At 34.8% G+C, this 27,984-nt stretch overlaps 1 protein-coding gene across 2 annotated transcripts in view; it reads right to left on the reverse strand.

Annotated features, from left to right (window-relative positions):
* Positions 1 to 27,984, reverse strand: part of STS (steroid sulfatase) — a 241,759-nt gene that overhangs the window by 55,827 nt on the left and 157,948 nt on the right. The window contains exon 10 of one of the 2 annotated variants that reach the window (XM_087938375.1): positions 25,201 to 25,298. The exons of the other annotated variant lie outside the window; for it this stretch is intronic. Within the exon in view, the coding sequence (XP_087794501.1) occupies positions 25,216 to 25,298 (83 nt within the window). The 3' untranslated portion in view covers positions 25,201 to 25,215. Of the gene's footprint in view, positions 1 to 25,200; positions 25,299 to 27,984 lie in introns of those variants that run through there. 2 annotated transcript variants of the gene reach the window in all.

The following is a 27,984-nucleotide window of genomic DNA, read 5'->3' on the forward strand; positions in this document are numbered from 1 at the left end:
GTCCAGTGTCAGTGTAAGGGTACAGGTAGCTATTACACCAAAGGCTGATCAAATCTGTGGCCTTCCTATGATTCAAAAGATTTTTTGTTCAGTTCTCGGTGCCCCCGGACCTAAATGCTCGATGAATGTTTTCACAACTGCCAACATTGGGTTGAGAACTTTGTGTTGGTTCTCATTTTATTTCTTATGCAGTGTAGGAACTAGCCTGGGAGTTCATCAAGTATGTATTTGTGGCTTAGTACCAGAGATACGAAAAAAGTGTCATGAAAAGCTATCCAATTGGTTTGTCTGTGCCAGAAGCAAAATATGCTAGTTAGTTAGCTGTTAGCCAAATAGGGCTGTTTTGTCCTAGGCAGATGTAGTTTGATGATGGGTGGGGAAGAAAGCCAAGGAAAATGGCAGTTGAGGGAAAGAAAAGGACTAGAAAAGTTGGGAAGTGGTTGGCCTGGTTGAATGTCTTATACTAACAGTTATAGAGGAGAGAAAGAGGGTGAGGCACATCAGCCTTGTCCAATTGTGCCATCCAGAATTTGTTTCATCCTAAGTCTGGATCAACCAAAGCATTCTGATTTCAGTTCTGTCAAACCGTGGTTGTGAAGTATGATATTCAAGGTTCAAAACATAACATTTAACTTACTACTACCCATGCTTAATCTGATGTGTGAAGTGGTTGTTATGGCTGGTCTACAAACTTTGGTTTGTAAATACATGACTTAGTATATATGAAGCCAGTATTGTTTCTCAAACTAAAGAAACTTTCAAGGTTTTTATGAAGCTAAATTGTCAATCAGACCCTTAAATGAAGGATGTGATGCAAATAAAATGAATATGCAGAGAATCAGCCTGTGTCATAATATATGAAGTAAGGCATATAAGAAAAGTATGAGTTTTGTGATATAGGGAATTTCAGACTGTGGCAATTGAATGTTCCATGAATAGTGTCATTCTCAAGATGAATCATCAAATGATGAGATGTTATTTTCCCTATTGTGTTGATTGTTCTTTTGCAAATCTTGCTTGAGGTTGAAAAGGGAGGGTCATTTGTTTCTTGCCCTGTTAAATTGACATGCAACTGAAGTAAACAAGGAAGAAGACTGATAACCATATTACACATTCTTTCCCTGGTATCTATTTATCATTCATCTGACAGACATATATATTTATTTTCTTAACTTCTCATATGTGCCCCAGTGAAACTATTGTGCATCTTAATTGATTAAACTGAAAGGATTAATGAGAGCTGAGATAAAATTGCTTAGTAGCATTTGTTGATAGACTATTTCCATTTTCAACATATATTACATAGTCATAAAAATGCATGTTTGCTGTTTTTCGACAGTTACTTAGTAACTTATTTACTTGTTTTATTCTACCTCCACCATTAGGGTACAATTATCATTTATATATGAAGTTTGAACTACAGAAGAGAGCTAATGTTTATTCTTGGTTAGTATATACCGTGATTTATTAATTTAGCTAAATAACATATAGTGAAATCTTGATTTAGAAGGCTGACCCAGCAAATTTGCTTCAGTCTATGTCTTCATTACTTGATTGTAGCCTGATCTTTATTTCTGATCTAGGTTAGGAGTGGGGAACATTTATCTGCAGAAGAGCAACATCTACCACATGAGTTCAGCAAGATAGATTGCTATAGCTTCATCCAGAGATTCTGACAGAACTCCTGGGTATTCAGAGAAAATATCCGAGGGCTGAATGAAAAACTTTCATGCATACTTTATCATCTGACTTCATACTAATCATGCAGCTTTCCCAGAATGCTTTGTCCTAGCATGTCTAGGTATGGTTTATTTATTTAGTTAATGGCAAATACATGGACTTATAGTGGTTCAAATATTAATGTCCAGTCCATCCAGCCATTCAAGGACAGGGTGGCCTATGTTGAAAAAAAGCAGACATTGGGCCGGTGTAAGCTCTTGATGGACAGTCAGACACAGTGTAATGGATATTTTGTCAAGGAGACCACAGTCACACTGAGAGATAGAGACAAGAGCCCACTTAAACAATAAGTTCTGGAAGACACCATATTGGATACGGGTCCTGTTCAGAGTTGGCCAATGCTGGGTATGGTAACTTGCATGCATGTGTGGTGTTATGTAAAATGTTAGCACATGTAAACATTAGGTGATATTTTTAGACATGTGGTAATCTTCACAGGTCAGGAGTGGACAGGAAATGGGATTACTCTGACCAGCATCATTCTGAAAAAAGATATAGCTGTTTTGAAGAAGTCATGCAGTTCTCCTTCCATACTTTCTGAAGCATTTGTTTTGAAACTTTCAAAATCAGCCAACTGTAATTGAAACATTCTTTAGACCTTATCACTAAATTCAGAAAATATCTTTCCAGTCCCAATTACCATTGTTAAGTGAGAACTACCTATAGGGGGTATTGATAATTCAATTCAATTCAATGTTTGATAGCAGTTCTTGGTGTGCTTGTCAGTTAGCAAAATAGGCAGAGGTTGGATTCAACCGATGTTACTACTGGTTTGGTGACTATGTTTTGCACGCGCAAGGGCTAGACATTCCTTCTCTCTCACTTTCTTTCCAAGTTCAGTGTTTGTCTTGTCAACTATTCTCTTGCCAACTTATTTCACTTTGTGAAATTATTTTTAATTTTTTTTCCTTGAGACCTATTTTCAGTCCATGCCAATGGTTGTTATACCAGAATATTTTTGAGAAACTGTTCCATCTTTTCAAATACCATAAGAATTGTATCATATAGAAATATATAAAAAGGCCTTTCTAATATCTCAAATGTTACTTGTTGTTATAAACCCAGAACCTACACACACACACACACACACACACACACGCACACACAAATAAAAGAGATTTAGAGCTTGTATTGTCATGTATAAGGGGCATGCATAAGTGCACAATCGTGCCTACCGTCCCTATCCTATTGTCCCCATTTATTTGTACCTATTTCCTGTATTCTTACTCATGTTTATACTTATACCTATTATCTTGTAAGCAATTGACAAATCAAATAAATAAAAATAAAATAAATACATTTTCCTTGCTCAAAAACATTTTGCTCTCACACACTCTATGGTCATATATATCTACCCCAACCTAATCCAGCAACTAGGCTAAATTTGAAGTAAAGAAGAAAGAAGCCAGAAAGTTCATCAGAGAATCAATTCCCTGCAAAACTCCCAAGCACTATAATTCCAGTCTTCTGTTGTACCTCCTGATAAAGTCTAACCAGTTCCAGCTTAGAGTTCTTCTCACATTTTTGATACTTTTTCACCTGAGGGTTGTCTTATTCAGGTGACATGGAAACCATTTCGTTGTCTGACAATCTGTTCACATTTTAAGAACTGTATCTTGCTGAAACTTTGTTAGAAAGATTTTCTTTTCTATATTTCATAAACTGAGATCTTCTAGAACAAAACACTTGTCCCTATAGCTTGCCTTGATGGGTTCCCTGCACTCCATACTCCACAGGTGACCTCACATCACCACACCAGCATATGGCATGAAGCTAAAAATCCATGTTAGCTATAGAGAAATACTCTGAAATGGATAAGTATAAGATAAGGTATAGGATCTTCAGGTAACCACCATTGTATTGACTTTGTTGGAAGAAATATCCTTCTGGGTTCAGTTCCAAATGGGGAAAAAGACACTGGAAACATGGAGGCTGTTTGGAAAGATGGTTTAATGGTGGACAGGACCACATGGCTTGGATCTCCAAAGTGAAAAGGATGATTACTTGCTTCAAGATGTTGGGTGAAGGAAAAGAAGGAAGGGCTGAGATGCTGAGAGACCCTTATATACCCTTTATTTCTGCCCCCTTAGTGTTTCCTGTTCATGTACAAGAAATATATCCCATTGGCTGTCAGACTACTAGGGGCGGAAGTCTTAGCTAACTTTGTAGGCTTTGTCTGGACTACATGGCTTCATCTGAGTGCTGGCTGATGCAATCATCCCAGGCCAGGTGGTGGAATGGGCAAAGGCCTTTATTATGCAGAATACTCAGGCCTAGACCTTAATGGCCCCCCCGTTAACAAAGGTGGGGGTGAGATTAACAAAGGTCAGGGTGAGCTTCTGTTTCTGAGGTGAGTTTCTGCTTCTGAATTTAGGGGAAATATTCTGCCTTTTTAATATTTCCTAAAATATTTCATTTTCCTAGGAGAGAGGTGGGTTTTAACTTCCAACAACATTATAGCCAGTTTGGTGTAGTCATAAATATATCAGGCTAAAAACCAGGAGATGATGAGGTCTAGTCCTACCTTAACCAGCTGGATGACCGCGGTCCTGTCACTCTCTCTCAACCTTAGGAAGGAGGCAATAACAAACCATTTCTGAAAAACCTTGCTAAAAAAATTTTTAGGAAATTGTCCAGGCAGTCTCCAAATATCAGATGGAAGAAAAGAGAGAGAGAGACTGAGAGAAAAAAACACTACAGTTGATCCCATCTACTAAAAGTACGTTTCAATACTTAATAAATTTCATTATCCAAGTGAAGTCATTTTCCTTCTCTCTCACTTTCTTTCCAAGTTTAGTGTTTGCCTTGTCAACTATTCTCTTGCCAACTATGTTTACTCAGAAATATTTCTGTACTTTAGAGAGATTCAGTGCCTCTTTTCTAACATATGTTGATGGTAGCTGATACAGGTTGGCAGAGATCTATCTGCCCAAATTTTACATGACTCACATGCTTCTTTATGGGCCATCTGCATGACACATGTTAGAATAGAATAGGATAGAATAGAATACTTTATTGGCCAAGTGTGATTGGCCACACAAGGGATTTGTCTTGGTGTAAATACTCTCAGTATACATAAAGAAAAGGTACATTCGTTAAGAATCAAGAATCATAACGTACAACACTTAATGATAGTCATAGGGTACAATCAACAATCAAATCATACTAGGAAACAGTCAATATAAATTGTAAGGATACAAGCAACAAAGTTACAGTCCTACAATCACAAGTGGGAGGGGAAGGGTGATAAGGAGTGATGAGAAGATTAACAGTAATAGTAGTGTACTAGTAATAGTATAGTAGTGTAAATAGTTGAACAGGGTTGAGGGAATTATTTGTTTAGCAGAGTGATGGCTTTCAGGAAAAAACTGTTCTTGTGTATAGTTGTTCTGGTGTGCAGTGCTCTATAGTGTCATTTTAAGGGAAGGAGTTGAAAGAGTTTATGTCCGGGATGTGAGGGGTCTGTAAATATTTTCACAGCCGTCTTTTTGACTCGTGCAGTATACAGGTCCTCGACTGAAAGCAGGTGGGTAGTAATTGTTTTTTCTGCAGTCCTAATTATCCTCTGAAGTCTGTGTCTGTCCTGTTGGGTTGCAGAACCAAAACAGACAGTTATAGAGGTGCAGATAATAGACTCAATAATTCCTCGGTAGAACAGGATCAGCAGCTCCTTGGACAGTTTGAGCTTTCTGAATTGGCTCAGAAAGAACATTCTTTGTTGTGCTTTTTTGACGATGTTTTTGATGTTAGGTGTCCATTTTAGGTCATGTGATATAGTAGAACCTAGTAATTTGAAGGTCTCTACTGTTGATACTGTGTTGTTTAATATTGTAAGAGGTGGTAGTATGGGAGAGTGTATAAATGAGAAATGCAACAAGAGGAATGGACTCAAATATCTTAATTCAGAAGAAGTTATTTGATGCTCATCATTAAAGACATTTCTGTCTCCAGTTCCTTTTTCAGTTGTCTTTTACTTTTATGTACATTTTCCTCTAAGTGCTGTTCTTTGTGTACAGCTGTTAAAGCTATTTTTAGATATAGAAAAAGATTGCCTGGAGCACTGAGTAAATGAATCTGTCACATTGAAAATCAGCAGTGGCAGACATATAATAGAGTGAATTCGAGGGCATTTTAAGGTTTGTCTGTACCAGTTCATTTTGGGGTGATTTGTGAAATCTAATGTCAGGACCTGATACAACCTGCCATTAATGTCTTTTATAATTAATTGTCTTTACACAGTGTTTTACATCTTCATTTGTTTCTTTAAAATATTAGCTTCCCTATGCTTAGAAATGCACAAAATAGTCAGGAGTAGTTTTGTTCACTTCTATCCTTTTTCAGTGTTAAATTCGTTCTATTTCTTTTCTCTCTTTTTAAGAATTTCAATGAAAATATTTGTGTGTTGGGAGGTTAGATGCATAGTTATATAATGATTTTGTTACCTACTTTGGGTATGCTCTACTACAAAATGCAGAAAATTGGTGGATTTACATGAATGCTCCAAAATCCATAACTAAATTCATCATATTGAGTAAATAGAATTTTGAACTTTCCAGATCTTTTCCATTAAGTCTTTAAAACCAAACAAACAAGGCTATAAATTGGGCTAGATCCTTAGCTATGAGGTTAGCAGTTTAAATTTTATGTTAAGATGATCATTGGGGACTAAATGAAGACTTGAGTTTTGGATGTAATCTGATATCTGATAACACTCATTAGTAGGGAAAAAGAAAATTGTTATTTCCTTCAGTTCTAAAAACACTAAGACGTCTAGTCCAACATCTATCTTAGGTAGCATAAATAAACTGAAAAGATTTTATATCAACAAGACTTGAGAATTTTTGTGTTGTTGCATTCTATAAAGTCAACTAAGTCAAATTGTTTATTGGTACTTTTTAAGAAGGTATTGTATATTGGGGAAAAAAATCATGGTTAAAAAAAACAATATGCAATAGCACAACTGAAGGAATCAGAAATCTAACAAGATTTCTATCCCAAATGAACAAAAGCATTTGAAGTATCATAACATGAAAGAGTGTTCTTTGGAAGCAGAGCAAGGAAGTGCACCTTGAGACCACTTTGAATTTGGATTGGGATTCATAAAGAGTGTTATTATATGTTTCTGGCCTCTGAGAACATGACATGCCCATTCTAGTGAAAGAGCAATGAATGTAATCTCTGGTTCAGCATCTTTTTCTCATTATTCTCATAGGGTATACAGTTTTTATTGCTCTGAGCTCCTTAAACAACTAGTGGGGAAAAAAACTGCTCTATGAATATTCAGAAATATTTCTTAGCCAATTGCATCATAACACACTCTTGTTGAAAGCACAAGTTGCTTCTGGGATGAAAGGATTAGCTGGTGGCTCACTGTCTGAAACTCCTTTCATGTCCTCAGCAGGAGCTGGAGTGAAATACAGGAGTCCATCTGCCCACAGCAGCATTCAGGTTTTGAATGTAGGCTTGCTAACCTCCTAACCAGGTGAGCCACCATGTTCCTTTTCAACCAGTTACAATAATAGAATGTAATAGCTTCAGTGGAAACAATGACAATAGCTTGTGTCTGTGGAGATTCTTAGTCATCCAGTCATGGTTGTCACAAAGGTGCTTTTTTTTTTTGCATGGCACAACATAGGAGAACAAACCTATCAGGACTAGATTCAGCAGCCCATCTGCATTAAAAAGACAAAGGCCACTCTTTTGAAGACAGAAAAGTCCACATGTTGGATAGAGAGAACCACTGGTTTGAAAGAAAGGTCAAAGAGGCTATCTATGTCAAAATTGAACAGCCCTCTCTCAGCAGAGGGGGAGGGATACAACACCATCTATCTCCAGTCTACAACACAGTCCTTTGAGCAGTTCCAAGAAGGCTCCACCCCCATTTGCGTTACTCAGGTCACCCCGATGACACAGATAAACCTCCAGATGGACTGCCACCGAGGTGCAGTGGTTACAATACAGTACTGCAGGTTACTTCTGCTGACTGCAAGCTGCCTGCAATTTTACAGATCTAAACTCACCAGGCTCAAGGTTGATTCAGCCTTCTATCCTTCCGATGAGGACCCAGCTTGTTGGAAGCAATATGCTGATTCTGTAAAATCACTTAGACAGGGCTGTAAAAGCACTGTGAAGCAGTATATAAGTCTAAGTGCTATTGCTAAATGCTATTGCTAATGACTTTCAATTTTTGATGGGAGATAACCATTGGAATGACATAGTTGATCCATTGATTTTATTTGGCACTTTGAAAAGGGATATATTTGGGGTGTAGCTACATGACTACTGAACTTCTAACATTTTTCTTTTATGAAAAAGTTATTTTTACTTTCAGTAAATCGGTAATATTGTTCAGTACTGTAATGGGAATAGTTTGGTACTATACTAGTTGCTTTAGACATTAGAGCACTATAATGGCATGATAATAGGAGGCAATTGACAGAGTTCCCCCATTACACAGTACAGGTTAGTAGTCTTTCAATTCCATATAAATGAAGCAAGAGAAGCTTTATTTTATCTTAAACTTCAGAAAGCATGAATTTATTTTTCCATTGCCTTAGTGTGAAGAATAGCTAAGTGCTTCTGAAACCCCAAGGTGAGAGGTTTAGTTTTCTACTTTCAAGATTAATTTGTTGGAGTAACAGTGGCATCATATCAAGGGATCCTATCAAGGAACAAATAAGGGGTTACTTTCTCTAAAATATACTAGCAGCTGGAAATTCAAAGTGTAGAGCTAATTAAATAGCTCTGTATTCACATTGCTTAGCAACTAGATGGAACCAAGGAAAACTCTAACATATTTTATTGTTGGTGAGAACTGTTTCAATACCTTTAAATTTGTTCAGCTTATTTTAGTTTTGAATTAACTAAGTTTTCAGTTTCATAACTCATTGGATTTAGTCTGCTTATTCAGATGCTCTAACATAATATTGTAATCATGAAATATAAATAAAAAGCAATCAAAACCTTGACGTATTTGAGAATGAGGCAAATCAATGAGTTTTACATCTAGGAAAATAAGCAAAAGACTGGAACGAAACATAACTTGAAGAAAAGCGCTATGTTGATGTACACTGGCTTATCCAATTTACTTGCAACAAGTATTTAGATACAGTGTGAAACCTACTTTTGTGTAGGAGGACAACCATGCCTCTATGCCATGTCATAAGGACAACAAAGTCTGAAATATGAAACTGGATACTGCTTACATTTTCTTGAAGGTAGGCAAACATCTTTATGTATAGTAAGGGTGATCAGGACAAAGCACCTTCTTTATTCTGAGCAAATAGTTTCAGATAAGCCACTTCTTATGTTGGAAAATACTGAATACCAAAATTGAATGCTCTTTTAATTTCCTACAGAGCTCAAGAAAAGCATTAGGTTGATGAATTCAAGAATCTCACTGGGTCACATTTGTTTCATTAGAAACATACTATGCTTTTAATTAGAAAGTGGACTGAATCTATCAGTGCCATTGTTTCCAAATATTTTGTTTGTTCCTTATGGGAATGCAGATCAACGTGATCTGTCTGTGTTTAATTGAAATTATTTAATAGTATCTTTTTTTTAGAATGCCAGGGCAACATAAACATGCAATAATAAAATATGCAAGGAAACATTTAAAATGCTGTATGAATTACAAAAATAGATGGTGTGAAAATTAATGTGTAACTAATCAGTTTGGACTGCAATAAAGTGAAAGAGACAGACAGACTGCCCCAACTAGATTCCTTAATTCATATGGAAATGCCAGCTTCTTTTAAAAATCAATAGTAGTAAAGTCGTCGTCGTCTTCTTTTTTCAGTTTAAGCATATTTGATTCGAATAGTATCAGAGGTGGTATTCAGCAGGTTCTCCAGTTCTGGAGAACCGGTAGCGGAAATTTTGAGTAGTTTGGAGAACCAGCAAATACCACCCCCTGACTGGAGATTTTACAGTGTCTTTCCTCTGCCACGCCCACCAAGCCACGCCCACAGAACCGGTAGTAAAAAATTTGAATCCCACCACTGAATAGTATATTATTTATTACAGTTTAGGAGCAGGCAAAACTGTACTCTATTCAGTGAATACTGATACTATTCAATTAATTAGATGTATTCAGCTGAGATGTTTAGCAAAGAATACCCAATTTCTTACACATTCAACTGCCCTTATCTGAAATTTAGTAAAGCTTAATTAAACTTTATCTATTTGGTTGACTTGATAGGAAATTTCTGATTTGTGTCTCTAAATGGGTTTGAATTATCTCATGCATGAACTGAAGCAGTCTTGGTTATATGGATCTTAAAGATTATTGTGTTTTCTATTATTTTTATAAAATCAATTCAACAAAATGATCTTTTTCATAGCTAGTGGATATTGGGAGACTATTTTCAAAGAATTGTCAGCCCCATTATGTTAGAATTTTAACATTGGTGAAGGAACACAAAGTCAATGGAGTTTTCCTTTTATTTTGGTTTGGTTGTTATGGGATTATAAAAGTCAATATGGCTTAAAGATGTGAATACATTTTTAAACTGTACACCAACCATTTGGAAATCATTACTATATTAATAATTATGGATTTTAAGAATCTGGGGGCACAGTTTATTAAAAAATATTTTTAGGGTTTGAAAGGTATAAATCACCAATACCCACTTGCTTTCTGTTTATGAGATGATTGTCTGTTGTTATATTGGAAAGTCTAGTCAGTATTATTCTGTGTAGTCAAGGCTGAACATATCTAAAACTCAAAATATTTTCTTTTTAAAAAAACAAACATATTCCTTGCTTTTATATATAAAAATGCAAAAGAAAAGTGTGAAGGAGGAAAAGAGGAGGAAAAACATAAGAAGAAGAAAAGGAAATACATCATGTTATAGTTTTTCTTTTTGAATTGCAGTGGTGGGATTCAATTTTTTTTACTATGGTTCTGTAGACATGGCTTGGTGGACGTGGCAGGGGAAGGATACTATAAAATCTCCAGTCAGAGGTAGTATTTGCAGGTTCTCTGAACTATTCTAAATTTCCGCTACCAGTTCTCCAGAGCTGGTCAGAACCTGATGAATACCACCCCTGTTGAATTGGATTCATGATTGTGATTAGTTTATACTTTTGGGATCCTCTTTTTTATAGTTTCTTAAGACTGGGACAATTCCTCTGCCTATATGACCAGCCACCCATAGATTATGCAGGAAGGTTCAGCTAGGGCAGTGTTTCTCAACCCTAATAATTTTAAAATATGTGGATTTCAAGTCCCAGAATTTCCTTAGCTATCATGCACCAGTACATTGAGAAAGATAAAAATGAAAGGTATCTTTGGAAATCACTGGATAACTTAAAATAGAAAAGGTAAGAAATCTTCCCTCTGAGTAAGTTATATTTTCTGGCAGCCTTGGCAGTCATTTTATGAGTAGCCACAACTTGCTTTGAAAGTTTGCAAGTAAGGTTGCTGGGTAAATACTTGCTACTTCAGTTTAATGAATTAAGTAAACTGGGAAAAAATAGAAGTGTGCCTTAATGTATAACTCACTCATTATTATTGCTTATTATGAAAAATGTTTGGTATATACTCTAGGGCAGCAATTTTGGCTTGTCACATGCAAGGAGAAATTCATTACCATACCAACTATAGTATGATACTATGGAAAGATATAATCCTGCTATGTCTTGGTTTTATATTAACATTCCCTTGAACAATTAAATATCTTATGCCCTAGAAATTACAATAACATAATTTGTTTGGTATTCTATACTTAATTGAAAATTAAATATGGTAACATAAGGATAAATGTTGGAGTTGAAAGGTGAAAAAAATGTCTTGGCTGTAATTTGTATGAAATAATCATTAAAGTCTCTTTGGGGAGGAAATCAACTGCAATTTACAGTCCATTGCATACATTAGGGATGGGTAGTTATTAATCTTATAACCCTTTCCAATTAACAGAGTAAACTCTGAAATGAATATAAAGTGAATATGTATAAGGACAAAATAAAGCTACAGTAGCATCTTTAAAATACAGTTTTATGTTTGACAAAAATTATTAGAATGTTACATGAAGAAACTATCTGGATATCTAGAAGGAGCTGGATTTAAGCCTTCAGTTACTTCATGCTAAATTCATGTTGGCCTAAAGTGCTAATAAAGTATGCTCTATTCTTCTAAAGTCTTGCTTCAGACTTCAGCCACACACACACCATACCACACCCCCAATATCTTGGGAAAATTATCAGTTTTAATTCAAAGCTTAAGAATTAACAATAAAGCAAAGAATTTCAACAAAGCAAAAGTTTGTTTTGAAACGGAAGCTCACAGAAGATGCATGAAAGTCAGTCCAAATTCCAAAAAAGTGTCAGTAGAGTTCATAATTAGAAGTCATATATATAAGCCAGATGTCAGACATGGTTTCCAACAAAGAGATCAACAGAGAACAGTTGCTTATTTAAGGCTCCAACTAGCTGTCTCCAATTATATTTACTTCTTCGCTTGCAATATTCTGTTCTGAATTCCTCCATACTAGTTGGGTGCCTGGGCTGAGAAGTCTTATGTCATCCTCCTCTGAGTTTTCCTGCTGGGTTTGATCAGCTGCATGTGGTTCTGACTTTGTCCTTACTGAGGCTACTTCTGGAGCAGCTTCTTCTGCATCATATTCAGACTCAGAGTTTGTTCAACCAATTTGATTGTTTATAGTATTTTTTAAATTACTGTCAGAGTGACAAAAAAACTAATACAAACTAAAAATAAGTGCAGAAAAGAAAAATAAAATGAGAAAAATAGAAAGGAAAAAAAGCATAGGAACGTATTACAAAAAAGAAAATAGATCAAGAAATGACTTTCTGAAGCTAAAAAAAACCCCTCCTTTTCCCAAATCCCATTTCTATCTATAAACAAATCCTTAAAATGTAATCATTTCATGTAAAAGTCCATTTAGGGTTATTGGTATCTATTATCTTGACAAAACAAACCAATTTTACATTCTTTCCTTTTATTTTTAACAACCTTGATCTTTAATCCTTTCAAATAATGTCCTAAAACGTGGTTTATTTTCATTTTTTCTTTGTTCTTTTCACAAAGCTCTTCAAAACCTCCTTTTAAAAATATAATATAGAAAAATTACCATGGTTTGATATTTCCATATCTCTTTTAATTATAATGTGAGTTTCTTCTGTAGTGTTTGTGTCATTTTTTTTCAGCTTGTCATTTTAGCTTGTCATTTTAAAATACACTTTCAGATCAGTCTCAATCTTCTCTAGTATAACTTGTTCCATTTCCATAATGTCTTTTAAACGCAGTGTATAGAGGCAGACACTCTTAAAAATAATATCTAATTCCATTGTTTAAAAGTATCCTTTAATATGTCCAATGTAAAAATATTTTTCTCCATTATGAATTAATAAGTCAAATTTAAGTGTTCTTCTCACTTAATTGCAATCTTTAGTTCCTTCTAGCTCCCTCTAATGCCTTATCTTCAAAGTCCCATCTTATTATTATTATTTTTTAAGAATTGAAACATAAGCATTTTCTCCCAGGAAGGATTTTTAAAATTAATTCCAAAAGCATGAAGTCAGAAAGTCATAGTTTTAATCACTTCTTTGCTCCTTCTTAAAGTCCTTAAATTTAAAAAATTAAAAATTCTTTTGTTAAAAGTTTAAGGAAACTCATCCTGTGTTTTCACACTTGTTGAGCCAAAGGTTTCTAATAACTGAAAAGCAGTTAACAAGCAATTTCTGAAAGCATTCAGGAAAGGAAGCATGCAAACCCAGTGTTCTTTTAACTTATAGAGAAGCAATTATCTGAAACAATCACAAGTCCTCTCCTTGCTGGAGAGTAACTATAAGAAGCCTGTCTACTCAGTGGCTTTTCATTCCTTGGCTCTGCTTTTAAAGGAGTTGTCTTCATTTCTTTTCCAGGAAAGTTTAACCAATCTGATTAATAAACCATAGCTTAGTGCAGGGATAAGCACCACTGTTGTCTTTATAAATGACTTTTTCAATAGACTTTTTTTTTTAAAAAAACCCATCTTTAAATATATTATATTTATAACTTGGAAATTGCTTGCTGCAAATCCACATGTCATAGCTATTTTGGGTCCACTTAACCAATTAAAACAGGGAAATCTAGGTTCGGTAGGTTTAGAAAATTACAAGACAATGTAGGGAAGTGGCAAGGGACATTCTCAACAGGTTTGCTTATGGTGATTATCATGATGTGGTCTCAAAATTCTAAATCTGGCCTCCAGACTAAAAATTTGCATTTCTCTGATTTATTTGATATGTGACCCCGTAGCAGAAAAATCATAGGATGTAGTGATTCTATAGTAGGAATTCTGCATGAAACACCAGTTTATTTTCCAATTAGTAATGTGTGCATTGAAGCATGTTTTGGTATCTATATATATATATTATTTTTCTTGGTGCAGGGCACATTTATACTTGACTGAAGATAGTTTTGCAGTTGACAAATATTTAGCTGATGCCCTTGTTACATGCAAAATATTATGTCATCCCTAATTGATTAAAGAAAATAATTGTCCATTTGGGGAAGAAGGTCACAGCTGATTCATCAGTGCATGGCTTTGGAAAACACAAGCTATCGGATTAATAAATCAGGTACAATATTTTAAATATAATTATCTGCTTTATATACTTTCAGCTATTAAGTCTTAAAATGAAAATGAAAATGACATGATCAAAAGAGAGTCATACTAAATTTAAGTACAAGACTTTCTAAAATAGATATTGAATTGCCAACCCCTTTCTTCATTGAAGGCCAATCAGATTTTGCACAGCAGATAAATTTCTTCTAAATATAAATCCACAAAATAGTAAAAAGCACAGAATGGAAAAGAATTTAGGAAATCATTTAATCAAACCGTCTATCCTTTGTTCACTTATGTAAAGATACTAAATTCTTGCATCTGCACACTGATAATGTAATTATATGCATAGCCTCCCCAGCCATGTTCCTTTTGGTAATCCAACCCATACCAATCCAATCTAAATCTTTTCACTCTGTTCTCCCTCATACACAGGATTCCACTGGATCAAGTCTGAAAGGTCCTTTCCAAATACAAGATATTCTAAATTTTTCTTCCGGATGTTATGATATGCAGTGTTACCAGGAGTCCCTTATCTCAGATATGCATTGTATTATTGAAGGATTTAAACTATTTCCATTGTTAGTCTGGAAATAGACTGTTTCATTGATCTATTGCACCAAAACTAGTAAAGAAACATGAAGCTCTTTAAAGCTCACCGTGAAAAGAGCTGAATACTACTGGTTGTCACTTATAGCTCACAGCTCAAGCCAGTCAATGCATTTTTAATCAGCTACTGTCAATAATGACACTGCAGCTTCTTAGGCTGTGGGCAGCAATCCCGTATTTGAATACAGACAATCACCAAGTGTAAGTAGACCTGCAACAAATACAGATATTTTCTTTGCCTTCACATTTATACCATCAGTGTGATCTCATGCTTCCGAATATATACACACAAGATTAGAGGCACCTTAATATGCTCTTCTTCTAATAGAATATCAATATATGCCATTGCCAGCAACATTCCTCTATATTCTACTTTGTGGAAAAGAATTAATAGAATATAAATTTTATATTAGTATACAGAACAAGATGTAGTTCAGAGCATTTCAACTTCCCAGAAAGTTAAACTCTCCATGGCAGATTTCAAAATGTCTGCTTTGAAAAAGTGGGACTCTAACAGCAACATTGAGTGAGATATTTTGCACTCACAAACATCAAAACTGTTCATGCAAATTCAAAAAGTCTCAAGAAACAGAAGAAGTTTATAACACTATTTTTCAATGCTTTCAAGTTAGTCTTGACTCCTAATCAGCATTTTCCTGGCAGCATTTTCAGAAGTAGTTTGGTATTGCCTTCATAGAGTGAAACAGAGTTTGGTTTCATGCCCAAGGCAGGATTAGAACTCATGGTCTTCTGAGTTCTAATCTTTATCTCAGTACCTTTAAACACTACACCAAGCTGATTCTTCTTAATTCATAAGATAATTGTAATTTGCTTCTCATTTAATATGTATCTGCATACTCCTTCTCTGGCCTCATACCAGTTTAAATCCTACATCAATCTAGGCAATCTATGCACCTAACGAAGAAAGTTGTTTATTCTTTTAATAAAATGTGTTAGTCAGAAAAAGTGCTACCAAACTCCTTTTTGTATTTTGCCATGATAGAATAACACAGCTTCCTTTGAACAATGTCTACAATTCACACAGTATCTTCATATATGAGTTTTCTTCCAACTGGTAAATTCCAGATGTGTTGGACTTCAAGTTGAAACACACCTTCTGGAATCTGAAAGCAATGCATTTACAAGATACACTAAAATGACCAGAACTTCTCAAACTAAAGTTACATTAATTGGTGTATTTCAATGCATTTCTCTTAGAAATACATTTTCTCTTTTCTTAAATTCCCCTCCTCCTCCTCCTCCTCCTCCTCCTCCAGATTCTTCCTAAAGCAAGAGATATCAAGCTGTTTCCAATTCTTTGTCAGACACAATGGATATTATATACATGTAACTATTTATCTATCTATCTGAGCTGTGGTGGTACAGTGGTTAGATTGCAGTACTGCAGGCTATTTCTGCTGACTGCCGGCTGCTTGCAGTTTGGCAGTTAGAATCTCACCAGCTCAAGCCTTCCATCCTTCTGAGATTAGTAAAATCAGGACTCAGATTTTTTGGGGAAATAGGATGACACTGTAAACTGCTTTGAGGGCTTTAAAGCACTGTGAAGCAGTATATAAATCTAAGTGCTATTCCTAAGTGCTGTCCATCCAATTCCATTCTCAGCCTATTGCACAATAGTTGCAAGATGAGTGGATAGAAGTCAGCAATTATGACAGCTGATACTTTGATGTATTTCTGTTTCTGCCCAAGGATAAATTGGGAAATATTTGCAGAAATGCAAATCTATAACAATCCTTGAATTAGAAGTCAAAAGACTGGTTATTCTTCAACTGAGGAGAGATATGAAAACATTATACAGAATAAGCAAAGGTGCTCCAATAAATTGACAGGAGATGAATTCTACATAGAGAAAATAAAATAAAGAAGAAAAAATCAAATAAAGCATGTTGTCATCATGTGACATATCACAGCTTTTCCCCCTTTGCTAAACTGGGGGTGGGCATGGCCACTGCATGACACATCCAGCCTGTGGGCTGTGAGTTCCACACCTCTGAAGTAAAGCAACAAATCTGTACCAAAGTTATATAAACACTGAAATTCAATAAAGGAACAATTCTAAAAAAAGCATCAGGTATCTCTAGAGTTTAGAAAAAGCTTCCAGTTCTTGCAAGGGGTATGGGTTCACAATCTTCATTTGTAAAAAAAAAATGTTGAAGAACCAGAGACTGGATAGTAAATAAGCACAGAGTGAATGAATTAAAATTATTGTGACAGTATATGACAAATTAAGACAACTTTACATGAGAAAAAAAACAATAATTATTGGCTGAACCCATTAGCTTGTGGTGTATGTTACACTGCAAAAGTACAGATTAGTTATGTCAAAACAACTTCCAAGATTTTAAAGTCTTCAGATAATCATACCTCCTGTTAACCCAGGGATAAATAATACTTTAAAAAATAGCAATAACTATATTATCTTCAATTGTGAAGGAAAATGAATATCCATAGGGCATGGGTGTCAAACTTGCCACGTCATGTTGCTGTCACATGTTGTTTCGTTATGTTTTTCCCATTAATGGAGCTGAGGTAGGTGTGGCTTCAAGGTCAGGGAAAATTATGACATCATGATGTAAAGGACATAACTTATTGCTATGCTTTTGGTGGATTGTTATGAGCTGCCTAGACCCATCACATGAGATAGGAAGTCATATAAAACCTGTAAGTAAGTAAGTAAGTAAGTAAGTAAGTAAGTAAGTAAGCAAATCTTATGAACTTCCATGGCACATCATGACTCCTTCAACAATAATATCATTTGCACAATGACCTGATATACGTGCCATCATTTTAAAAACATTGTGACTTGTTCTGAATGCTGGACACTCACCTTTTTCCAGCATCATGGAAAAAAATTCAGAAAAAAAAAGACATACAGCAAGTGAAACTCTGCTTAAGATATCATTTCTAAATCCAGTGTTGGAATTATCGATGATGTATTGCCCTTACAAAAACTACCAAAAATATGTTCCACCAGAAATGGTATCTTTAATCAGACTATAAATGGAATCTTGTACAGGTTTGAGATAAATATCCTGAAATAAGGACTTCAGATAACCTCTGCATAATGGAAGAAAATAGCAATGTTGCCTTTTAAATCATTCAAGTAAGCATCAGGAAGAAAAATAACTGAAAGTTTATGGCCTTCATGGACTATACACTGATGCGCAAAGTACAAGAAATAAATAAAATAACTCTTATCTTATTTAAATTTTACAAAGAGGAAGGCAATTTGGTTTATTAAATGTAGCACAAATCTGATGGAAAGAGCCCCGTATAGCAAGTGAAGCAGTGATGAGATTCAATTTTTTTTTACCGGTTCTGTAGGCGTGGCTTGGTGGGCGTGGCGGGGGAAGGATACTATAAAATCTTTAGTCTGAGGTGGTATTTGCTGATTCTCTGAACTACTCAAAATTTCCGCTACCTGTTCTCCAGAACTGGTCAGAACCTGCTGAATACCACCTCTGAAGTGAAGGATAAAATTTATTGATAAAGTCACTAAATTAGTAGACTAGCAAAATATTGTGGACATAGTATACCTAGCAGTAAGGCATTTGATAAAATAAACCACAATGTCCTCTTGGTAAACTAGAAAAATGTGGAATGAACCAGGAGTTACCAACCTTTCAGACCCCAGGGAACACTAAATTCATAATTTTAAATCCCATGGACCACTTATGAATCCAGCATGCCACTCGCTGAAGCACCTGGACCCAGTTCTGGAGAACCGGTAGCGGAAATTTTGAGTAGTTCAGAGAATCAGCAAATACCACCTCAGACTAAAGATTTTACAGTATCCTTCCCCCGCCACGCCCACCAAGCCACTCTATTTCTGCAACCTTAAACACTTGAAGAGCCATTTGGATCTTTCATCATCATCATCATCATCTTTCTCTCTCTCCCTCTCTTCCTCCCTCCCTCCCTCTCTGTCTCTCTCTCTTCTAATAAGAGAGAACCAACCTGGAATTAAGGAGAAACATCCTAACAGTGAGGACAATTTATCAGTGGAACAGCTTGCTGGAGGTTTTTAAGAAGAGACTTGACAGTTATTTGTTTGAAATGGTATAGGTTCCCCTGCTTGACCTGGGGTCTGGACTAGAAGACCCCAATATCCCTTCCAGCTCCTGTTCTGTTCTCTTCTATTTCTGGATTCTTCTTGATGCTTCTGTTTCCTCCAAATACTAAAGGAAATGGGTCTGGCTAACCAGGATGCACTTGTTTTTGGAATGTGTGATGCTTAAAGGGCTGGGTCAGCTTCCAAACAATACAGTTTTGTATTTGGCCCTTCTCACTAGATGGGGCCAGAGAACAACAGTAGGTACACAAATTTATGCTGGGGCATGACAGTTAGGATGATGCTTTCTAAAAGTCAAACCTAGATATTTTAAAATGTCACAGCCACAATTATGGGGATTTTAATTACCCCAATACCTCTAGGGAGACAAACTGTCTTGTCTTACCTTGCTGATGACATTATCCTTCTGAAGGCAGAGAAACACAAAGAGGATCAACTATTCTTGGTATGATGCAGGGAAAACTTAACTGAAGAAGAAACAGAAGCATTGAGGAAATGTTTTCATGTGGTGCTTAAATTCTTGATTTGCCAGAAGTATTAAAACTGTTATTAAATAATTATTAAAACTATAATTCACCAGTAGCTATTGTTCTCTAGAGACATAATTATTACATTACTGCTAATGACAAAGATTTTTCCTGTTTCTTGAAAGGTCCTGCTTATGAACTGCAGGAAATAAGAACATAATAGATTGACTATTTACAGTACATTATAATAGAAGGGGGCATTTTTGAATTCAAGTAATCAAATCAAATGAAACAAAAGTGCTTTATTCTTGAAAAAACTAGGAGAAGTTTGTGGATATGGATAATCTGGAAAGGGACTGTTTACTATAATGTCAAGAGTGAACTATACAGTTAGTATGATGTCCTTGGGATAGGAAATTGTCAGCTTGCCCCTCAAGAAAAGTCCACAAAGCAATGTTATTCAGATGTCATGGCAACCAGATATGCAAGATAAAATAAAGACTTAAGTTCAAGGATCAGATTATCAAGCACATTCTTTAAAAGTTCTGAGATAGATGTACTGGTAGCTGTAAATACAACATTTCTGTTCTAGCATCATCCAGTTAGCATCATTACTGAATGATGAAGCAGGGACAATATGACTAGATTATTTACAAGAAAAAAAATTAAAACTTTCTGATTCTTGTGTACCACAGTTCATGTAGTAACAAAAGTACCCATTTCCACTCCAAGCAAAATAAACAAAAATTACTTACATTCCAACCCATGTCTTAACATCATGTTTATTTAGTTGTTTGCTAAAGAATCCAAGTGAGGAAAAAAACAAAACTCTCAAGTTATATTTCATCATGAAAAATCTTTTAACATAGCTGAAGATTATATGGCCTCTGCAGAAAAAATATACAGCTGCATTGTTCACCCAAAGATAACACTAGTTTCAAGAAATACTATATCTTTGAAGAGATGCAAACAGAGTCCAGGGGTGGTGTGAAGAACTTAGTGTTACATTGTTACAATAAATTCAGCACTCCCCAAATTTCACTGTATTGTTTTCATTGTTCAATTGTGTTTATTTTGGAGTTTAGATTTTCAGGGGAGGTGAATGGATTAAGATTACATTAAAGGGGTGTGTGATGGCAAAATGTTTGGGAATTCCTGTTGTAGGTGAACTAGGAATACATTAGCTCAGCAACTAAACAACAGGAAATATGTTGAATAACAGTTCTAATTGGTGGGATGAGAACACAGAGTATCCCTAAAGTAGTTTCAACATCCCTTACAATGTTAACGACTGCCTGGCTACAGAAAGTATAACCCCTTCCATTCCCCCCAGTTAGTTAGCAATGAAGAAATTTCTTGGATGAAAAGCGAAGTCTTAAAGAAAAATCAGAAAGTCCAGTGGCCTTTAAAATAAAAGCACTGATTGAATAAGAACCTCCATAGACAACTTTAAACAGTGCAAATAAAAAAGGTGCAAAACATTAAAAAATCTGTTTTATAGAAGAATAGAAGAATGTGGCCAAGAAAGTAATTTCAATGTGAAATCTCTCCAGTTGGATAGCAGCACTGTATTTTAATTGTCTATGTCAGTTTAAAAATCTTTACTAGTATAGTTGTAAATCACACTTTCCAATCTTAAAATTCCTTCTGAACTACCTGTACCTAATGTCCAATATCTGAATATTTTGCAGCATGCTTATCAGAGATCAATCTGGTTTTCTCATAGATATAGTTTGATGCTGCACACTGGACTTTATTCTAAATACAATGAGGAAAATAATCACTTCTTCCCTTCTAAAATAATTGCAGAAAGACAACATCGATATGGTCAAAGTATATATACAGATGGGTTATATATATGTTTTCTGTATTGAATTATTATTAAGAGGCATGAAAAAAACTTAACTTTGAAGCAGATCCTCCATTAGTTTAAATTACTTTATTTAAATCTAAATTATGGGGTTTTCAGTAGCCTGTAAATGGTGCAACAGTTTAGCTCCGTAATGTTTGCAAACCTCAGTAGCAAAGTTGAATGTTGTTTTCCATTTAAAAATCAATATTTTCAGTTCTTGACTTTTATAATAAATGGTGCAAAATTATAATCTACCAAGAAGCATTGGAAGTAAATATTTTTGCAACAATACATAATTAGTCATTATTATTCCCATTGCAGGGAAAAAGGACAAAGAGAGACGCACTCTTCCTGGGGAAAAATGAATACTCTACTGCAATAATAGAATAATGAAAGCATTTATTTTGTCCAAAAATAACTCCCAAATTTTCAAAATATAAGAAAAAGTACTCTGTCTACCACCTATTCTTTTGTAAGAAAACTCTCCTTTGAGGTACATTAATTCTGCAACATTCCTGTTCTATCAAACTGACAATGACAAAAGAGAACCCTTCTTTTCAACCATGCAAATTCAGATAAATCATCTTTAACTTTTTTATGGTTCTTTAAGAATTTGAAACCTGCCGACATATGCACAAAAGCTATTTCCACGGCATTCTGATTACAAAGAACTCAATGTTTTTGACATGCTGAGCACAAAGTTGTGAGAATAAATCCTCTTCAAATACTCGCTGAATCTTTGCAATCCATATATGCATTTAAAGATATTGAACAATTTATTGATGGCTACATCAGTGTGAATGATTTCCCACATCAGCTGCAAACATGTAGGAGAAAATTGCATGATAAAGCAGTGAAGAAGAAAAATGTATGAAAAAGAAAAACACAATAGTAGTCTATCTGAAGACTTCTGCAGTATAGATTATTAAAATGACAAAGGGCTACAATGCTGCTTCATTACTACAGTTGTAAAACACAATGCCCTTTCCTTTGTACCTTACTAAGATTTTTGTAAGTTGTTTACAGCTGTAGGCTGCTTTCAGGTGAAAGTTTTCTACTGATTGCAGGAGCAACTTCATTTGGGATTTCTGCAAAAATAAAAAATCAAGGTGGCAGCTACAATCACACAATTGAAGCTCCACCTTTTTAATGTATGTTTCATGTCTGTAATGCATGTAAAAGGCAATGGGCCCAAAATGATGCAATGATTAGTTGGATTTTTAGTTGGATTTTCATTGTTGTAAGCAACCCAGAATCACTGAGAGTGAGTTGGGTGCCCATATAAATTTAATTAACAAACAGACATACATGCAAATGTGTTCTGTCTCACCTGTAGCCACAAGGTGAGAGTCCAAATTTCCAAAGGAAAATACACAGACAGGACCAGGAATGACAGAGTTAAATTCCTTTGACTGAAGGAATCCTTGACAGTCTTCCAGAAGCTGCCTGCCAAGTCTGATACCAAACAAGACCGTAAATCAAGAAGCGAATGCCGCACGAAGAGAGTATGTCCAAGATGCTATCACGAATAAACAAGTTGACCCAAACAGGGAATCAGAGCTAACACGCCTCCTTATATTCCCTGAGGGGCGTGTCAGTCTCTTTTCTTTTTACGTTGTATGTCACGTTTCTGCCTGCATCTTTGCCTTGCATCAGACCAGCATTTCTCGGCTTGATCTTCAGCCAATGACTCCGGCACGCTGTCCTGATTATCTGCCAACACCTGAGGCACAATCAGGGGGGAAGATTCTGGGGAGGAAGACGACTCCAAAACTTCCAGCAAAGCAGGCTCAAATCTTAAAGCCAAGTCCTCCTCTTCCTCCTGACTCCCATCTATGTCACTCAACAAACCAGGTTCAAACCTTAATGCCAGATCTTCCTCATCACTCGAGCCTATGTCTTCTGACCGAGCAGGTTCAAACCTCCGAGTCACAACACAAATAAATAAATGTTAACATCTTTGATACCCCTTTGATTACCCCTGAGTAGGATTATCCCCATGCTATACATACAACTAAAGGACCACCATTACTAGTTTCACAAAAATGTTTAGATATGGTTGTTTAACTAGTTTCCTGAATGAATAAAATTTTTCTGGGTTTGTCTGAATAAGAACCCAGAAGCTAATTATTTGGTTTTCAAATGTATTTATCTAAAAATCAAAAAGGTGGGGGAAGATGGAGGAAGAGGAGATATCTGACCTACAGTGCCAAAGATTGATTTTTCACTGCTTTCTTAACAAATGACTTGAACAAAATGTTGGAATTAGACTCATAAACAGAAATGCGTGTATATTTGTGTATGAAAGAGAGGTAGATAGTGGGACAGAGAGAGAGAGAGAGAGAAAGAGAGAGAGATCACTCTTTTTGCACAGACTAGAAATAAGTGATAATATTTTTAATAGTTCCTAATAGTTCTTTTTAAAAGAAAGATATCTTTGTCGATCTATTCAAAAAGCAATTAATCTAATCTATATCTGGAAACCTCTAGATTAAGACATCATCTCTACCTCATTCCTTGTTTTTTTTCAGTTAGTAGGAAATTTAGCTTGTTATCAGATGTGGTTTCTACTTACCAATTGTTAATTATAATCAATAATAATAGACTGGTCTCCTGCTAAAAATGAAGGAGATGAAACTTTATATGTATTCATGGCAGCATAGCATACACATGTACCGCTGATGGCAGTGTATTAGTTGAAGAGTTTTTGACACATTTACGACAATTAACTTCAGTTAGGAACAACAGATGTAAATGAATGTTGAAACAGAGTCAACATATCCATGTGTTATATCTCTCAACATTAGAAATGATTTTCATTCAAGGAAATTAGTAGAACTTGTAGACAGTGAATTATCTTTCAGAAAGCATCAGTGACACTAGGTAAGTGTCATGGTTTGACAACTGTTAAATGAGTCAATACACTGCTGAACTTTCAAATGAATCCTGACATGTACATGCTATTTTTTGTTAAGATAATTAATAATGCATCAGAACTTAAGCAGTTTCACCATCTTTATCCCCAAGTTCTTCACTGCTACCTTTGAAAAAAAAAGCAACTGCAAATCTATTGCTCAAGGCAGAGTGAAACTCATTCCACATTAGGTATATTATCCTGAAATTTGAAGTAACAATTTTCTATTTAATTGCAGTCTATTTTTTCTTAACTAGCCCAGAGAAGCACTATGTCTCTGGAGAAGTCATAGTACCCCAAATTCACAAGAAACAAAAACTAAAAAAAAAATAGTATTATTAAGTAGTTAACAGCAAATTGATGAAGATTAGCTCTAAAACTGTCAATGATCTCTGCAATTTCTCAGGACAATTCCACAGTGTAGGCTAAACTGCTTTTTTCTGCTGCTGCTGCTGCCGCTGCCGCCATCTGCTTCTTGAGCAACTTCAGAAATTCTATTCTGGATTGTAGTGGTTTAGTAACAGGCTGGGTTGATGCTCAATTTGGAGTAGGACCACTGCAATACTTTGTCATTCTTCTTATCCTTCCTATTTGAGTAATTTGGTTTTTTGACTCCTGTAAGTCCATAGCAATTCTGTAACTAGGAAGAACTGACAGCTCTTCTTTAGAAAAACAAAGCAGCATCATTTCTATGATACAATTTAAATATTATAAAAAATAAAGGGAAGAGGAGCTTTGCAGTAGGAGATGGGAAAGCAGTAAAGCATGCTTCACCCCACCTGGACATAAACTAAAACTACATACTAGCATATGTAATGACTAAATAGGACATAAGCTGGGATAGTTTATTGACTTCATGAGCTAATGTTGGATAATGTTGGATAATGTTTCATGTTTCATGAAGATGATGTTGATTTTATGATGTTGATTAAAATTGTAATGGAACTTACCAATCCAATAAGTCAGAATCAAAACACTGTCAGAGAAGCAACAAACTGCTGGAGGGGAAGACACATACCAAGCCTGTGGATAACCAGAACTGGGTCTTCTGCTAGAACAGAACAAAGCCCTGGATACTAGCCAGTCTGAAAGGCTTAAGATGGCTTAGGTCAGAAAAAAATGCATTTTGAATTTAGGGGGGAAAATATGGTAATAGAGTACATTTTTAAGACTTAGCAAACAGTGAGTGTCCTATTGGTGATGATTCAAAGAAAAAGTATGGAACTGCCCATGAGAATTTAAATAGCATCTTAGTATCTTCTATTATGCAGCAAATGAAAACATATGAAATGTTATTTTTGTCATCTGCACATTGTGATTTCATTTATTCTGTAAATGTATTCAATGTAAGTGTAAAATAGATTAAATTATGAGATAATGAACAATATTATATACTTAGAAATTCATTAGGTTTTATGTTTACTGAATGAATTTTTCCTTATGCATAAAGGAAGAAAATCTTATAAAGTAAAGAAACTCCTTTAATTATATATCCAACAAAAACAAGATTGACATTATCCTTCTTTGGTACCAAAAAATAATCGATGTTGAAAGGATATAAATAATCAATGAAGTTATAACCAGCTTTTCAATCATGTACATTAGTATTTGAAATAATCTTTATATAAATATTCAAAACATCCAAAATCAGTAGAATTGGAATGTCAGTATGGGATAAGTGAGTAGTAGGGAATGCAAACCACTTTTGGTCTCACAAATCATTATAAGATCACATTCTTAAGTAAATGGCTTTGAAAAAATATCCCCACTGAACTTATGGTTATTCAGAAAATTTTACAATGCGCCGAAATGGACAAACTAACCCAAGCATCCCAATTGGAATCCTTTGTATAATTGGCTAAACCAAAGATAGATCACCTCTAGGAAAATTAAGGCCGAGGGCCTCCGAAGCAGAGATAAAGAAAAGCACCGCCGACGATAGTTTTGAAGAAGAAAGGACCTTACAGACAGTCACAAAAATATGGTTTTATTATAATTGTTTTCCCTACTCTTTCCCCCCCTTCCCTTACCTTTCCCTCTTTCCTCTCTAAAGCCTCCCTCTCTTTCCCTCTTGGCCTATGCCAAGACCTGTTTGTCTTTTTGTTGTATATAATTTGTAGCTGTGTTGTTGTTTTTTAAAAGTAAAATTAATAAAGTTTTTTCTAAAAAGAAAAAAAATATGGTTTCATTTTGGTTTTCTTTATGATATTTCCTTTTGTTTTATGAAATTGGCTCTAGACGTGAATTAGTTCTGCTTGTTATAGACAATTTCGGACTACTGATAAAATCACTTAAATTGATAGAAAATTATGATTATTGTTATAGAACGTCCTAAGTACACATTATTAAAGGAACCTTAGTTTATAGGATTAAAGTAGATTGGAAATTCATGCAGTAAAGAGAAATTCTGTAATATCCTCAGTGTCACTTTGATTTGATGAAACTGCTAATAACTATTTCTGGAATAAAAGATACCTATTATGAGAATCAAGTTAATATCCTTTCAAATTCAATTGACAGCTTTTATTTAGTAAATTATACTGCGCTCACTTACTAAGCAGCTCTGGATGGTATATAATAGCCTCCATAAAAAGCAACTCTAAATCTTAACAGGTATAAATCACAAATGCTGAACAAGGAACATTAAAAAGTTTTGGAAAATAAATACGTTTTGATTCTCTTCTAACTGTAACACAGAAGTGGTTCATTCAAAAAGACAATTTATTCTCTAGTATGAGACCTACTGATCAAAATTAAACATGAGATCTCTCATAGAACCCCCAAGCGATGGTTGTCAGCAGCATGAAAGACCAGGAAAATTTTCAAAGAGTCAAAATAGAAATCTTATAATGTCTCTATCTTAAAGTACCTTGTGTTAGTGCCCAGAATCAATGGGAAGAAAAATTGTTAATGTTGTTAATAGTGTTGTGCATCACATTTGAACATACTTTGTATTCCAATCAAAACAAATTGCTTTGTTATAGACATAAAAACAGAATCTTCCAAAGCAATGACATTTGAAACAGGATTTGTTTGGGTTTTTTTACTTATTTAATGTTCAAAGTTTTATTTAAGTTTTCACAAAACATACAAATACAAATAAAATATCTTTTTTTGAGAACAGCGTGGCCCCGGGTTATCACTTCTCCATACAGACATAAACTCAATACATATTTATCTTATACATTCTAATCCATATCTTATAACTATTTTTGTATTTTTTTCAATAGCTTGTCCCTTTCTTTACTTTCTATAACCTTATTTTAAATTATCTCATTCCTTTCTTAATTCAATTACATATCTTTTTCTAATTTTTAAAATCTTTCTAATCAATCTTTTTATACTTTCGTCTGTCCTGTTTACAATTTCATATTATCTTTTCTCACGAAACAAATTTTCCCCTGTAATTACTAGACTGGAGTGTAACACCTGTGTAAAATCTTATTTAAAAATTTAAGTTACATCTTTACAGTTATAACATTCATTTTCTAACCTCTGTTTTATAACACATACCTATTTTCAATTGAATTCTGCTTGGTACATTCCCTTAAAATACACACTAAATTCTTAAAAGAAAAAAGTATATATATGCATATATATCTGTGTATATATGTATAACAATAGTAAATGGGATAATTATTCTATTCAAGTACAACTCTGCCATTAATATTAATAACAATCTTTTACATTTCTATTTCTTTTAACAAACATTACCTAGTAATATCAGTTGTCTTTCA

This window comes from Pseudonaja textilis, chromosome 8 (assembly GCF_049901715.1).
Source record: "Pseudonaja textilis isolate UNSWEBS1 chromosome 8, rPseTex1.2, whole genome shotgun sequence".
In the NCBI taxonomy this organism is placed as follows: domain Eukaryota; kingdom Metazoa; phylum Chordata; class Lepidosauria; order Squamata; family Elapidae; genus Pseudonaja; species Pseudonaja textilis.